The 16,278-nt window shown below is 37.8% G+C and overlaps 2 protein-coding genes across 3 annotated transcripts in view; one reads left to right on the top strand and one right to left on the bottom strand.

The window, feature by feature from the left end:
• Nucleotides 1-16,278, bottom strand: part of SP2353 (EGF like, fibronectin type III and laminin G domains protein pikachurin) — a 218,509-nt gene that overhangs the window by 144,893 nt on the left and 57,338 nt on the right. The window contains 1 exon segment of the mRNA XM_074105099.1: nt 1,944-2,073. Coding sequence (XP_073961200.1) covers nt 1,944-2,052 — 109 coding nt within the window. The 5' untranslated portion in view covers nt 2,053-2,073.
• LOC141440105 (alpha-N-acetylgalactosaminidase-like) lies at nt 5,671-16,088 on the top strand. 2 transcript variants are annotated; one of them, XR_012452675.1, is made up of 10 exons: nt 5,671-6,012; nt 7,785-7,959; nt 8,357-8,531; nt 9,339-9,436; nt 10,670-10,831; nt 11,680-11,874; nt 12,459-12,623; nt 13,459-13,531; nt 13,889-14,042; nt 15,288-16,088. XR_012452675.1 is itself a non-coding variant. In XM_074104568.1 (9 exons), exons 1-9 carry the CDS (start codon nt 5,852-5,854, stop codon nt 13,918-13,920), a joined length of 1,236 nt encoding a protein of 411 aa, XP_073960669.1. In that variant the 5' UTR covers nt 5,671-5,851; the 3' UTR covers nt 13,921-16,088. The 2 variants fall into 2 exon arrangements, 1 of the variants encoding a protein (XP_073960669.1); XM_074104568.1 differs by having other exon boundaries at nt 13,889-16,088.

Raw genomic sequence — 16,278 nt, 5'->3', positions numbered from 1 at the left:
AGTACTCATATGTTTTAGATGTTCCAACACGTGTAGGATTGATGTTGTGTATCTGGAGAGAAATGTGCCATGAGATAGAAAAGGCAATAACGCGTTCTCGACATTTACGACTCATTTTTAAATAAATATTGGTATGGTAGGGATTTGAACTCAATCTGAATGCTTTAAGTGCAAAATTTGACATGACAATCTAACAATAATAATAAAAAATCAAAATAAATCTTTATTTCCAAAAAAAAGTTCTCACCAGTTAAAAATGATACCTAATAAATAATTGTCTTTAAGCATTTTGAATCCAGTCCTATTCACGCTCGAACGTGGCCTTATTAAAACGTAACAGGTTTACAAAAATCCTAATAATCGGAGTGTTAATGACTGCTAAGCCTTTGTGAGCCGTAGCCGAATAATCCTTATTTAATTGAGTCGTTCACAAACAAGTAACTACCACTGAACATTTTTAATATGTGCTCGGGCAAGCACTAAGGAAAAGGAACGTTACACAGCGGACCTCGCCTCATTCCTTCGTTACACAGAGGAAAGCGGAACGTTAATTTTTTTTAAATAATTCTTTACTTATTTAGTAAGTCGCTATTATTATTTTGCTGGTAGTTGTTTGGTTAGGACATTCTTTTTTAAGAATTATCTAAGCTTTATCTGTTACTCTTGATGTCCGAAAAGTATTTTTGTACCTTAAGTTGTACTGCTTGTAAAGCCCTTGGTATAAAATTAACTAATGTGTCTGATTGGTTGTGTTGTGAGTGCGTCAGTGAACTTACTTTTTAACTAAAACACCATGTAAAAAGAGGTTTTTTTTAATTTTTAACACTCAAAGAATTTACTTTTAAGATGTTTTTACATTACGGGGCTTGGCCGTTAGCCATTTTCTATATTAGACTTTTGATTTAGATTAACGGGCTTTTTCACCATCCATTGATTAGTGTTAACTGGCGGTTAGGTGTGATGCCGTCTCTATTTGTTTTGTTCGAATAGACGGAGACGGCATCACATTTAACCGTCGGTTAACGCTAATCAATGGATGGTGAAACAGCCCCTTAGAGTTAGGTAGCTAAGTCTTATTTGTTAAAATAACTTTGTAACTGTTAGCTTGTAGTTACAACTATGTGAAATAAATGAAGTACCTAATTTATTTGTGGTTTACGAGGTTTTACGTATATTTTTTATTACATCCTTACATTACTTTCACATGTAAATCCTACTAAGTAGCTGGGCGACCGAGCATCGCTCGCGGCAATTTTTTTTATGTGTTATCGTGTTTTTAGGAGACGATAATCGCTCATCCAGTAATGACATATAAATATGTAAGTATATAATATGTAAGTTTTTCACTTCTCATGCTCTAAAAGTAGGTTTTGCAGGTGGTAGGACCTTGTGCAAGGCCCGCCCGGATTGCTACCACCATCTTGCTCGCTAATCCTGCCGTGAAGTAGCAGTGCTTGCACTGTTGTGTTTCGGCGTGGAGAGTAAGACAGCCGGTGAAATTACTGGCACGTGAGGTATCTCATCTTAGGCCTCTAGGTTGGCAACGCGTCTGCAATACCCCCGGTGTTGCAGATGTTTGTGAGCGGTGGTGATCTCTTACCATCAGGAGACCCACTTGCTCGTTTGCCATCCAGTCGAATAAAAAAAAAAGGTCATAATAGCCTTACGAGGCGGGAGTAAAGTGAGTACTTTAGTCCCTAGGGAGTAAAAGTGCTTAATTTTTTAATTTACTTCGAGTGACTTAGATAAACTCAAACAGCCAGTACTTGCTTAGTTTTTGGCGTAATATAAGATTGTGTGTGGACCATTTTGCATGACGAAAATGTTACGTTCTTAGTCTACGTGGTCTTAGTTCCATGCTTTTTCCGCATAGCAGGTGGCGCGAATCTACTTATTCCAGATCGATGTGCAATCTTTACGGCCGGGTACTGTAATGATCGTACCTTGGAAGGCGGCCTCGAACAGCGCGGGCTCCTCCGTTGGCGAAGCGCCGGCCGCCGCGAGCAGAGCCAGCAGCGCGAGCGGCCACCGCCTCATCTCGCTACATGCCATCAACGCCCATCGCCTTCGACACTGGAACAAAAGAGCACAAAATGTAATCGTGGTCTTCATCATCATCTCAGCCGTGGGACGTCTACTGTTGGACATAGACCCCATAGACCTCCAGTAGCTTAAATTCGGTTGGCAGCGGCTTGCATCCACCGTAAACCCACGTCTTTAACCAGGTCATCCGTCCATCTCGTTGGTTGAGACGGCCTACGCTGCGCTTGCCGATCTGCGGCGCGATCTTCATTAAAGTTGTATAAATAACCTCACCAACAGAAAGTTGGAAAACAAAGCTTGATATCTCAAAAAACGCCTGAACCGATTTTGATAAAACATGTCTAAGAACCATCACTAGAAAACCTGCTTTCAAATAATAATAATAACTGGTTCACCCGTTTAAAAGCTACGTTTCACAGATAGACACACACAGCCAGACACACAGTCACACAGCAGTCAAACTTATAACACCCCTGTTTTTGCGTCGGTGGTTAAAAATCACCTGTGCTAACTTAGCTTTTTAACCGACTTCAAAAAAAGAGGAGGTTCCCGATTCGAGTGTGTTTTTTTTTGTATGTTTGTTACGCGATAACTCCGGCAAAATTGTGGGCCGAATTTCAAAATTATTTTTTAGTTCTAAACTTCTCTTTGACAGTTCAAGATGAGAGGGCTGAAAGTTGGAGTGATTACTAGTAATGTGAGATTCGATTTGTAGCATTCGAACATGGCGGATGTAGACAATATCTAATTTTGCTAATTCAGTTTCTTTGGCTAGTTGAAGTATAATTTTGATAGTGTTTTATGCGGCGATTAACCTTAACAGTGAACAGTGATCACAAAATTCTATATTTCTCTTGTGTCTGACATTTTTTAATGCGCAAGTTGTGTACACGTGGTTTCTGGAATTTTACTATCAAGTTGCAAAAACTACAACCACCGTACAATGTCCCTCTCAAAGAGAGTTTACTTTGACACTGGCGAAATTGTCCTATTAATTAGGACAGAAAAGCCATATTTTAAAAGAGAAGAAGAAGGGTACTAGTAATGAGGCGACAAACAATTGACATTTACCAATTCACTATTCCTCACAGGGGCCACATGTTCTTCCTTGGCCTGCTAAACCCTTTACTAATGTAATAAACAGGTAGGTACTCAAACTTTATTTTTTTATCTACTCGCATCTTTGTGGCGTAAATAATACACAGGCCACTTAGCCTGTTGCTAGAAAGAGCGATTCTTAGACAACAGCGGTACGCTATAGTGATAGGGTTACAGGCATTATTTGGGCTCTTAAGCTGTTACAATGTAAATAAATAGGTATTCACCTGAAACCAAAGGGTAATCTCAAACATAAAAATAAAAACCTGGTCTCGGAGGATAAGTATAAAATCTTTATCACATAATCACAACGTCAAAGGAAAAGGATAATCAGAGCTCAGACTCGACTAATAGGACATCCTGTCCACTCATTAGCGCAAAGAATCTAGAAATATCCCTTTATCTCCGATTCAACAAATTTTATCGTTAAAATTTTCCGTTTCATTTGAAAGTACGATAGAATAAAGTGTTAAATTTGTTCTGAAAATTGAAACAAAGAAATTTTAATTTAGCTAAAATAATGTCCATGTTAAGTTCCCAATCCGCATTGGGTCCGCGTGGGAACTACTGCCCAAGCCCTCTCTTTCTGAGAGGAGGCCTGTGCCCTGCAGTGGGACGTATATAGGCTGGGATGATGATGATGAATGTTAATGTTGAGTGTTTATTGTCATTTTAGACTATGGTTATAACACTTCATGTTTGTGTTCTCTACATGACTTAATTAACAATTTACTGAAATTTACGTGAAAAAAAAAACAAAAGAATATTAGGTAGCCAATAATGAGGGCTATCGCGTATGAATTCGCCGCTAGAGGCGCGAGTGTAGCGTGAGGTCTCCGAAGTGTCCAATCTCATAGTTTTTGGGTGAGCTACGCGGGTTTATTTATAATTAGAATAATTTTGTGAATATTTTGCATTACCTAAAATTAATTATGGCAATTATACGTTACGGGGCAATGAATGTCTGTGTTTTGAGACAGGTTTGTCTTTCGGAAACTTTTGTCCTCCCTTTTTTTCCGAACAAAACGAGACTACGCAACACTGGGGTTGCTCGATATTTTATGGTACGGTTTTAATGTGTATTAAATATGATTTTAATCTAAACTTTGTTTTAAGGCCTTAATAACAGACTCAGAAAGCCACACTTAAAAACCTCACGCAACAGTGGCGCCATCTGGAAAGACAAAAAACGATAGCCCTCATTGCGTTTCAGGTTTCAGGCATATAAAAACATCTATCTTTTACCCACGCGATGACTGGTTTGTGTCTATGATAAAAACTAGCTCGCTCATCCATCAATAACATATTTGTTATTTTTTAAAATTATAAATAAGTACCTAGGTGACATGGTAAGAATTAATATTTTCCGCTGTGCTCTTCTCCACAAAACAAACTTTTGATTAAGTGCTAATAAGTACGCCCATTACAGAACTGAGTTGATTAAGAATTTATTTTCCTCTGTTTATAAATTGAATCTTCTTGCACTAAAAGCAACATTTGATTTGAGAAAATACTGTCCTGGATATCCAAGGTCGTTTGGGTCCGTCGGATTCGCAGGAAATCAGAGTATTTTAAAGCCCCTCCCTTTTCCTTGCTAAAACGGAATCATGGAAAATATTCTTTTTGATGCTGGCTATAACTGAATCATAAAAAGTACACGTTAATTTTTCTACTTTCGTTGCTTTTTCTACGAAATTTAAATTCAATTTCTGTTTGCTTTTGAAATCCTTCGCCTATGTACAAGTCAAATATTTACTGTAACGCTCTTAAATCGTAGGTACGGCAAACGAAAAAAACCTTTTTGCTTTAATACTAGTCGCAAGGTTTATTTTCTTAACCTTTTCTACTTTTACCGATACAGGGTCACAAAGAACGCTATAACACGCAGGCACGGTTGGCCCGACCCTTTACTTAAATCGTCTGGCTCGACTATACTTACTTTTTATTTCGTATAGCAATGGTTCGATCGTACGTGACGACTTGCGTTTGATGTGTCAACGGGGCCTAATAGCTTCTACAAGAAGATTTTATGGCTAGATTTCCTTCGAAGAAATATGAGGGTGCAATGTCACAATGAAAGTTTGAGTAGTGCTGACTTTAGTTTAGTAGGATTGTAGGACTCGTTTGTATTGTGAACGTCTATTGCGTAAACAGAAACGAAAGAAAAGCTGTGTTTTTCTAACCACAGCAGTGATTATATACTCTTTGTTTCTAACTACACATTAATATTTGTCTGGGGTACGTTTTACGGCGACTTTTATAACTTATAATGCAAAAAGAAGAATCTGTCTTATGAAAACCAGTTCACAATAGACTTCCACGTGTATTACATGTCACAAGCTGTTGTGAAACAAGTTCTTATACCTATCTGTTTTGTGTTTTTACCGTTAGCAGAATTGCTAAGAATCCAAAATAGTTACTAGGAAAATACGTTTAACAACTGACAATTTCAATTACCTGTCACTGTCAGTCAGTTCTCAATGTCAGTCTGTCTGTCATTTCATTCATGACAGTTTTTCAGTTTATCGTATCGTACGTACGATTGCGTTTGCAGATGTGTCGTCAATCTCGACATTAATTAATAATCCAAAATCCAATTAAATAAAAACGATAATTATAAACATGGTTTAATCCTAAACATCATCATATTTCACTGTTTAAAATATCAAACCGCTTAATTACTTAATAGCAAATACAGCGGCATTTCAAAATGGCTTACGTTGCCGTGTTTATGTACATTGCGGCTATGTGTCTTCATTTTGTGGAGCTTTTGAACAACGGACTGGCTCTAACACCTCCCATGGGATGGATGTCTTGGGGATACTACATGTGCGGCGTCGAATGCGAAACGGTTCCCGAAAAATGCCTCAAGTAAGTACCTGCCGGCGTTTTATTGTTTACAAACATATATTGGTTACGCGTTCGATTACAGTGATGGTAATACACTGGTAATAAAATAAATGTTCTGTAGTATATTACCTATACAGTCAAAAATGTTCTTATGAACAGTATGTTGCAGCATTGAGCTGTACTTAACCATAATATGTTTTATAAAGAAAAAAAAAACATAATAATGATTATGACTACGTAAATGCACTGGTTATATAGTTTTATTTTGCTTACGGTAATTTTAAAGTGTATGCACCTAATTTTCTTTTTCTATCAAACTTAAAAACATTTGGAATCAAGCCTATTGGATATTTGATTGCTCTGATAAGAATTTAAGAAGAAATTGAACTTTATTAGGAATGTTTCAGATTGTGCATTATTCAGTTAATGCCCATTTAACTTGGTAATTAGTTAGTGTACAACACACAAGGCTTGCCAATGTGTTGAAATGAAAACATACTTTGTTTTAGTGAAATATTGTACTGTAATCATTCATTCATAAATCAATTCACAGATGAACAATGATCTGTACCCATCAACTATAAACTGTTTTGTTATAAATAATAATAATAGTGATAAACAGGAACACAGCAAAGTTTACAACACATTAAATATACTTATTCAGTGGTAGTACGGTCTAGTGCCCACCCCAGGATGTTGGGCCACCGATTCAAAATTCTATAATACTGATATCTTCACACAAAAATCCAGGCCAGGTCCCCCCCTGAAAAATAACCCTAGATACGCCTCTGGTGGTAGATAAGAAAGAAAAGAAAAATAAAAATATTTAAGTCTCAGTAGTGCTTGAATTTTAAAGCTGCTTTTGCTTGAATTTCAATTCTGAAGTGGCAGTGGGCGGGGCACATTTCTCGCAGGACTGATAGCCGATGGGGCCAGCAGGTTCTCGAAGTTGGTAGGCCTCCAACAAGATGGAGATGGAGATTGCGGGATCGCGGTGGATGTGGAAAGCACAAGACCAGTCTGAGTGGAGAGCCTTGGGGGAGGCCTATGTCCAGCAGTGGACGTCTTTCGGCTGACATGATGATGATGATGATGAGTGCTTGAAAGAGTAAATGGGGTTGAGGATTTCAAATATACTTAGTCTTCAGTCAAAATGGTTATGAATGAAAGATGAGGTTAGGAAATGAAAAAGGCTTATCATCAAAATTTTTAATTGAAAATGTATTCATGCTTTTGATGCCATAAACTTTGAACATTCATTTGTATGGAAACAATAATCAATCACGATTCAAATATCTTGTAAAAGATATGTACTGGAGTAAAATTTGCTTAATTATCTACTAAAATATTCCTAATTACTTTTAAAACATAGTGTGTGTATTTCTGGTGTACAATAAAGAGTCACTGTATTGTATTGTACACTTTCCATTGTAGGGCACATCCCTCTCAGCCTGGAGGGCTTAGGCCATAGTTCCCACATGGGCCCAGTAAGGATTGGGGACTTCACACACACTGTAATATAGTGACTTAAACTTGGCATGTCAAACTTAAAAAACCTAACTTAGTGTTTGGGAAATTTTTAGAGTACATTTAATACTCAGTTAATGTACAAGAGTAAGAAAAAAATACTAAAATTACAGCATAATGTGTTGTTAAATACATATTAAAGTACAGTAATTAAATTTCAGTACTAAAGTAATTACAGTTACACAAAACTTTAAATTGGTTTGATGTAATGTTGTTGAAATTTGATAGCAGTAAGATTGTTAAAAAAACTGTTATTTTTTCACCAGTGAACAGCTAATCTTGTCTGTGGCTGATAAATTCTACCGCGAAGGTTACCAGGAGGCAGGGTTTGAGTACATCATCATCGATGACTGCTGGTCAGAACGGTACCGGGGTAAAGATGGACGGCTCAAGCCTGACAGGAAGAGGTTCCCGAGAGGCATGAAGTTCCTTGCTGATTATGTGAGTTGATACTTAAAGCGACAAACTGTTCTATACACCATGAGTGAGAGACAATTACATGCATTGAGAGACCATTGAGTTTCTTGCCGGATTCTTCTCAATTGAGGTTTTTCTGTACTGGTAGTTTTTTTTTTGACAGTGCTTGTCATAGCTTAAATTGATTAAAGATATTTTGACTTTCACATGATTTTCTTGATTTCCGTTAACCGTTAAAGTAGGTACCATTTCGCCAAACCAAACCTACCAAATTTCAACTGAAATCAGTCTGGTAGTTTCACCATGTCTGTCTATCGGTCGATCTATCCGAGGCTTTGCTCAGAAACTATCAGTGCTAGAAAACTGTATGCCGACAAGATGGTAAAGAAAAAAAAATTTTTTTAAGTACATTTATTTGTAGATCCACGCCCGCGGCTTAAAATTCGGCATGTATACGAATGTCGGCAAAGACACGTGTATGCGCTATCCAGGGTCGCGAGGGCACTTCAGCACGGACGCGAAAGCCTTTGCGGAGTGGGGGGTGGACTACCTGAAGGTTGATGGCTGCTTCGTGGAGAACACATACCTTGACACAGGTGATATGACCAGGCGCACTTTGCCTACGTTACGCGACTGAAGTTCCGCTGTTCAATTTATGATTACCTAGTATAGATGGTACCACCAGAGCTGAGGTCACGCACACAAGACCAGGTAATGTTATGACAGCGGGATTTTAACATTCACTCATTCATTTAATTCATTCTCCTTTTATGCAATCAGTTCTTCATGTAGCTGTGTGAGTAATCATGCATTTCAACTTTCGTGGCACTATCTAAAGTTTGATTACGTTGTGACGTATTCCGCATGCTCGGAAATCGCGCGGCAGAATGTATGTATGTATGTATGTAAGTATGTATCGATTACCCCTGGCATATTATTCCATCATCCCAGCCTATATACGTCCCACTGCTGGGCACAGGCCTCCTCTCAGAACAAGAGGGCTTGGGCCATAGTTCCCACGCGGGCCCAGTGCGGATTGGGAACTTCGCACGCACCATTGAATTGCTTCGCAGGTTTGTGCAGGTTTCCTCACGATGTTTTCCTTCACCGCAAAGCTCGTGGTAAATTTCAAATGTAATTCCGCACATGAATTTCGAAAAACTCAGAGGTGCGAGCCGGGGCGATAGGTCAAACCACTAGGCCACCACGGCTTTTTATTATTCCATAATCGATAGTTGTTTCTTTATAGTAAATTACCGAAATTACGCGACTGATTACGAGTATGTTGTGACGTATTCCGTTAGCTCGGAAATAACGCGGCAGAAATTTGGCGCGATTACGCCTGGAATGCTGTATCTTAGTTGATAGTTCATTTATTTACAGTATTTTTTTATTAATTTCAGCGTACATTAAATTGGGCCACCATCTAAACAAGACAGGACGACCCATGGTGTTTTCATGCAGCTGGCCGTACTACAAGAAATTCATACATCATACAAATGTATGTAACAATCTTTTATTTTATTGATTGATAAAATGAAATCGTAAAATTGCACCGATTTTAAATAAATTTATAAGAATAAGAATTATTTATTCGCAATTCGCAAAAAAAAAATATACAAATTTATGAGGAACATATCATAAATCGTCGTCGCCGTGGTGGCCGAGTGGTTTGACCTATGGCCTCTCAAGCAGAGGATCGTGGGTTCAAACCCCGGCTCGCACCTCTGAGTTTTTCGAAATTCATGTGCGGAATTACATTTGAAATTTACCACGAGCTTTACGGTGAAGGAAAACAATAATAATAATAGTAATTAATTCAGAGAAAATGCGGTACAATTTAAAAAATACAATCTTTTGATAAAATCTACGTAACATGTGTGCCTGAACTAAGGTTACTAAGTGAACCCTGTATCTCAGGCTAACGAGCATAAGTATATACAAACTAAAATAATCACATAGTAAATAAACAATGTACACGGTATAAGGAACTTGTTAGATTAGCATATATGGCACGGTATATGTCAATGGGGTGTGTGAAGTTCCCAATCCGCACTGGGCCCGCGTGGGAACTACTGCCCAAGCCCTCTCATTCTGAGGGGAGGCCTGTGCCCTGCAGTGGGACGTATATAGGCTTGATGATAACAAAAATATCATATTTTGACAACTTCTGAAGTTTTCACACCTGTATTATTATGAAAATAAAGATATACAGCCAATGTTTAGATAAGAAAAAAAAAGGTTGAAAATATAACTTTTAGCAAACAATCTATTGTGCATGTCACATAAGGTACTTATAGTCAGTGCCACGAGAGTTAAAGTGAATGACTACACACGCAGCTGGGCCAATCAACTTTTTTACCGACACTAATCTGTTCTGTCCGCGACATTTTTCAAACAATTGAAGATTTTTGTAAGTAAACACGTTTTTTCTGTAATTTAATAGAAGGTGTTCATGCATACATGCCATCCTACGTAAGTTCAACCTATTAAACCGTGAAATATCTTGTTGGAAGTTCGATTTTTTGGTAACGCCAGAGACAATTTTGGTAACGCAGGAGACGCCCAAAGTGTCGGTAAAATAGTTGATTGGCCCAGCTACATGAAAACTGATTTCATAAAAGGAGAATGAATTAAATGAATGAGTGAATGTCAAAATCCCGCTGTCATTACAATGACATCTTGAGTGACTTCAACTCTGGTGGCACTATAACAGGAACTTAATATATTTCAGGCTGACTTGGAACAAGTGGCCCACTACTGCAACCTGTGGCGCAACTATCACGACGTCGTGACCCACTGGCCCGCCATAGTGGGCATCATGTCGTACTTCAGGGATCAAAACAACGTGATCCGACAGTTCCACAAGCCGGGCCAGTGGAATGATCCGGATATGGTATGTATTGTCATCATTTCCTCCCTGTATTATGTACACGTGTGACTTCCATAAGAACAGATATTTTAAGGGCTGAAATAAGCCCTAATGAACGTAAGTTAGTATTACTTGTTTAAAAAAAAACATATTTTTTTTCATACAAATTAATTCGGCACGCTATGTATCGGTGACAAAGCTAACAACTGACACTAACATTTGCTGCCTCTGAAACGACAAAAAGATAAATTTTTGCATTACATTGCTGCTTGAGAAAATTAAAAAATTTATAACTCCATTAGTAAAGGTAATTGTTATATTTTTTCGATAAAACGGTTCTCAATAGTTAAAGCTATCGTTAATAAAAATGTATGTTCTTATGGATGTCACACGTTGTAGGTACCTATAGATGCTACTAATATTTTGTTAGTATTTGGGTCAGACCGAATATTGCGAACTATATGTATAGAACTTAAAACCTAAAATTGCTAAAAGTGGCTCAGAAGCGTTAACGTTTCGTGTGCTCTGCCTACCCAATTTGGGAATACAGGCGTGATGTTTGTGTGTGTGTGTATATATAGACGATTGTCATTCGGCAAGATGTGAATTTTACAATTTTACAAATTTTTCAATTCCTAAGCGAAAATGCGGTATCTCAAAGAAAACTGTAATTTTTTAGCTTTTAAGACTTTTTATAGAATTGATTTTGCCAAACATGCAAAAGCATGTTTAACTTTTTGGGCCATTTTTTTTTTAATAATTTACACAAATGTTTTGTTTGCCTAATCATTCTGTAATCAAGTCCTTACGAATCTAACCCAAAAAAATGCAGCGTTCCGTCTCTGTAAGGTTACCCACAGCCTTTTTTTCAGCTAATTTTAGGCACCAACTCTCTCACAGAGAGCCAGAGCCGCGTCCAAGTGGCTGTATACGCCATGTGGTCTGCGCCTCTGCTCCTCAGCTGTAATATGAATCGCATTAAGCCGTTCGAGAAACAGCTTCTACAGAACATGGATCTAATCGCTATAGGACAGGACGCCTTGGGAATTATGGCGACACCTTATATGGTATGTTTATTTTTAATCAGGTTGTACAATACGTTATTTCAACGAAACAAGATTTGAAAAATAAAAATAAAATACCTATTTTCCCGAACAAACAAACTAATAAACAGGCAAACTTTCGCATTTATAATAGTAGTTTATAGGGTTTACATAAAATACCTGACTCATCATCCCAGCCTATATACGTCCCACTGCTGGGCACAGGCCTCCTCTCAGAACAAGAGGGCTTGGGCCGTAGTTCCCACGCGGGCCCAGTGCGGATTGGGAACTTCGCACGAACCATTGAATCGCTTCGCAGGTTTGTGCAGGTTTCCTCACGATGTTTTCCTTCACCGCAAAGCTCGTGGTAAATTTCAAATGTAATTCCGCACATGAATTTCGAAAAACTCAGAGGTGCGAGCCGGGGTTCGAACCCAGGACCCCCTGCTTGAGAGGCGATAGGTCAAACCACTAGGCCACCACGGCTCCTAATACCTGACTCACGCTTCTCTTACTCTCCGGTTCGCCTAACAAAAAAGTTGATGCTACTGGTAGACACGTGCGAAGTTGCGGGCAATAGCTAGTAACTAATTATTAAAAATTTCCAGTTGGATGACGCCTTGACACTATGGGTGAAGCGCCGCCTACCGGCCAAAGGCAACAAGTATCACACCTTCTCTTTCGCTCTCGTGAACGTAGGCGACTATGATGCGTTCGCCTCTTTCTCGCCCTCCGAGTATGGTGCTGACTCGACTGACATTTACACTGTCATGGTAAGATTTTAACCTTTCGGACCGTTTTATGGATTTCCCAAAACATCCGTTCCCGTCACTACCTTTTCTTAAATAATTCGTTTCCCGATATAAGTCCGCCTTTCTTTATACAAGTATCTCTAAGTTTGTCAATTGTATTTTATTTATTTTCTTTTGTACAATAAAAACTTAACATACATACATTACATACATACCTACACACATACATACATAAGTGTATCCCAAAATGTGCTTCTCCCAAAAGATAAGTTTGGCTTGATATTCGTTCCCCAAAAATACCTAATCCCGAAATGACCGTTCCCGTTACATCGTTTCTTAAATAATTCGTTTTCCAGAATGTGCTTTCCCCAAAAGAGATTGTCTTGATATCTGTTTCCCAAAACATCCGTTCCGTCACTATTATTATACATTTCTAATGTATTAAAAACTATGAGAACCGGGTGTTTTGACTATCTACTGATGCGATGAGCAACGGGTCTTTCGGGCATACGGGTGTCATGAGAGGCGGATCTTTTGGCGAACGGATGCTATGATATCCGGGTGTTTTGACATACTGATGTGTGCTGTGTGCACTTTGCATGTTCTATTGTTTTGATTACGAGTATGTTATTACTTATTATGTGATCTATTGTTATGCATTTTTGTCTAGTACCCATTATGATTTCAAACACAATGTATATTGATGAGTAAAGAGTTTTAGCCTACGGCAGTTAAAGAAATGGTTAATTTGGAACGGATGTTTTGAGAAACTGACAGAACGGTTCGAAACCAATCAAATGACAATATTGCGTTAATAATTATAATTGAGCACTGATGGTGGTTTTAAATTATTCAGGACGTGTTTTCGGGTGTATACCTGAAAAATATAACAAGAAAAACAGTTCTGGACGTCGTGATACCACCGGAAGGTAAGTACTTCATAAATAAATTAAGATACCGACCTAACTATAGACTATAAAAACTTCGTATATTATAGCAAACAGTTGAAAAATTTGAAAAAAATCATGATGGTGTATCAAATTTACAAGGAAATCTATAACGGCTAAGTTTGCTTGTGAATTATATTAGCAGCTTAGCTTAAGGTATAAAATATGCTTAAACTTGGAAGATTCCATACATAACACAAGATCCTTAGAAAATTAGTACTTGACTTGATTTTTCCGTTCTGTTTTTTTTCTTTTCTCATACTGCGGTCGAGCTTTGCAAGTAACTAGTTATGCGAGGGTTTTTTTTTTATTTATTTGTTAATTTTTTGTTTGTTTCAGATGTGATTTTGTACACGTTATATCCTTTATGAAAGGTTTACAATGAACCCGTGACGTACTTAAATCTGATCTCCAGGCATTTCGCTCAAAGCCTAGTTCCTGTTGCGTTAGGTCGCCTTCTATACGAGATTCCTCTTGACTTTGTTTTTATTTTGTAAGTTTCATGTTTTTTATGCTTTTCTTTATGGTATATGCTGTATAGATATATTTATTTTTGTTTAAATGCGATTTTACGTTTTGTTTAACTAAGAAGACGATGAATGTGGTGACGAATTACTGAACTACATATTTATGTTATAAATATATCTGAATATGTATTTGAATGGCATAAGTACATATTGATTATCTCTATGTAATGTTTGATAGAACTATCGTTTCGCATAATAATGTCATTATGACATCACACCAATCGCAATAGCTATACTAGAAATTTATAAAATCTACCTAACCTGGCCCAATACTACGAAGTGCAAAATTCGAACTTCGTATCTTCCCGTCTCGCTGACGCTTACATTATTTAATACGAGAGTGAGAGGGACGGTACACTTCGGTTTTCGAATCTCGTATTAGGCCCCTTGAGGCCATCTGTTTTCTGTATTGCTCACTTTGTATTGTCAATAAGGGTGAGACCCAAACGAACGTTTTAAGAGTCGCGTAATTTTGGTTTCATACAAAAGCCCTATATTTGTGTACTTAACCCACAAGCTGGAGTTTTATACTCCTAACGCCCAAGTCAAATTTTTGTTTTATGAACTTTGTCACTTCTGAGATAGTTCAATGTCAAATTACTGATAAGTCCTTTATAAAGGACTTTGGGCGTTAGGAGGTTATATAAAACCGAATGCGTCCGAAATTACACAACTAAATAACGCTCGTTTGGCTTCACGAGATATTGTGTTGTATTGCACTCGTAATCACAATCGCTTTCAGTCATTTCTCTCAAACCAAACGAGAGATGATATCTATTTCAATAAATTTCACAGTAGGTATACATTACTTACGTAGTGCCACTAGAGTTGAGGTGAATGATAACACACACAGCCACATGTAGAACTGATTGCATAACCTAACCAACAAAAAGTTAGAAAACCCCCGACTTTGTCACTTCAAAGTCAATATCTCAAAAACGGCAGAACCGATTTTGATAAAACATGTCTAAGCCATCGCTAGAAAAACTGCTTTCAATTTAAAGAAACCGCATTCATATCGGTCCACCGGCTTAAGAGCTACGGTGCCACGACAGACAGACAGACACACACAGCACACAGACACACATAGCGGTCAAACTTATAACACCCCTCTTTTTGCGTCGGGGGTTAATAAAAGAAGGATGAATGAAACGAATAAGTAAATGTCAAAATCCCGCTGTCATTACATGACATGTCATGTTTCTTTTCAGGTGACCTCAACTCTGGTGGCACTACCTATAGTTGTAAAAATCAAAGCACTGTCAGGCTAAGAAATAATGTGGGTTCTATATAAAGAATAAACAAAATAAATAATAATTTATTGAAATCAGGCGTTACTTTGCGGAGGTCCATATCAATGAACTAAAAGAATTTCCTTGCTCACCCGCGACCTTACGATAGCTGAGCTTATGCAAAATATGGTAAGGTCGCGGGTGAGCAAGGAAATTCTTTTAGTTCATTAAAATAAATAATATTTCCTATGGTTAAAAAGATAATTAACCAGAGACGAGAGTATATTTATTAGTGTGTGAAATATTTTATTTCTCTAACTGGCAAGTAGGTTAAGTTAGAACTGTTATTTGTATTACAAGCTTTCATTTAGTTTCACCTGTCCCGTTGTGTCTGTCTGTCAGTCTTTAGTCAAATCTTGCAAGTTAAATTCGACCAACTACCAGTAGACGGATTGACTTCAAATTTGGCACTTATGTAAATTGCGTGACAAAACAATAATCTGGTAGCCCGGCCAGGATCGTCACCGCAGGACGGAACTCTTCAGCGTTGAATGCCATCGACTTCAAATTTGGTATGCAAATGTAGTTTGGGTGACAATGCAAGTTAAGTCGAGAAAAGGAACAGTCAGCAAAAAAGCTTGTATTAAAAATATTTTTTGAAGAAAATTGTTTTGAATTTGTTTTGAAAACGCCCTGTAAGTACTTAAATTATGCTCATTTTTTTTGTGATATTAGGGAATTAATAAATTATTTAAATGGTGACAGTGTATTTTCTTTTCTAACAGACTTGGAATCACAATCGTTTTCACGACTTCTTTCTGTCACACTCACACGGTATAAGACGAGAGTAGAAAGAGATGGTGAATGCGATCGCGAACGTCAGCGCGTTAGACAATATGGCCACAGAATATTTCAACTGGTGATTGTATTTTACTGAACACTCTTAGTTACTTGCTAATACTTCGTTTTT

This window comes from Choristoneura fumiferana, chromosome 22, assembly GCF_025370935.1.
Source record: "Choristoneura fumiferana chromosome 22, NRCan_CFum_1, whole genome shotgun sequence".
Classification (NCBI taxonomy): domain Eukaryota; kingdom Metazoa; phylum Arthropoda; class Insecta; order Lepidoptera; family Tortricidae; genus Choristoneura; species Choristoneura fumiferana.
This window is presented reverse-complemented; position numbering and strand designations above follow the sequence as displayed.

What these genes read in the sequence shown, in the direction of transcription:
- LOC141440105 (XM_074104568.1), top strand. Translation starts at nt 5,852, where the DNA reads ATGGCTTACGTTGCCGTGTTTATGTACATTGCGGCTATGTGTCTTCAT. An exon ending in TTATGGCGACACCTTATATG is followed by an intron (nt 11,875 to 12,458) that starts GTATGTTTATTT and finishes AAAAATTTCCAG; the next exon opens with TTGGATGACGCCTTGACACT. An exon ending in CTGACATTTACACTGTCATG is followed by an intron (nt 12,624 to 13,458) that starts GTAAGATTTTAA and finishes TAAATTATTCAG; the next exon opens with GACGTGTTTTCGGGTGTATA.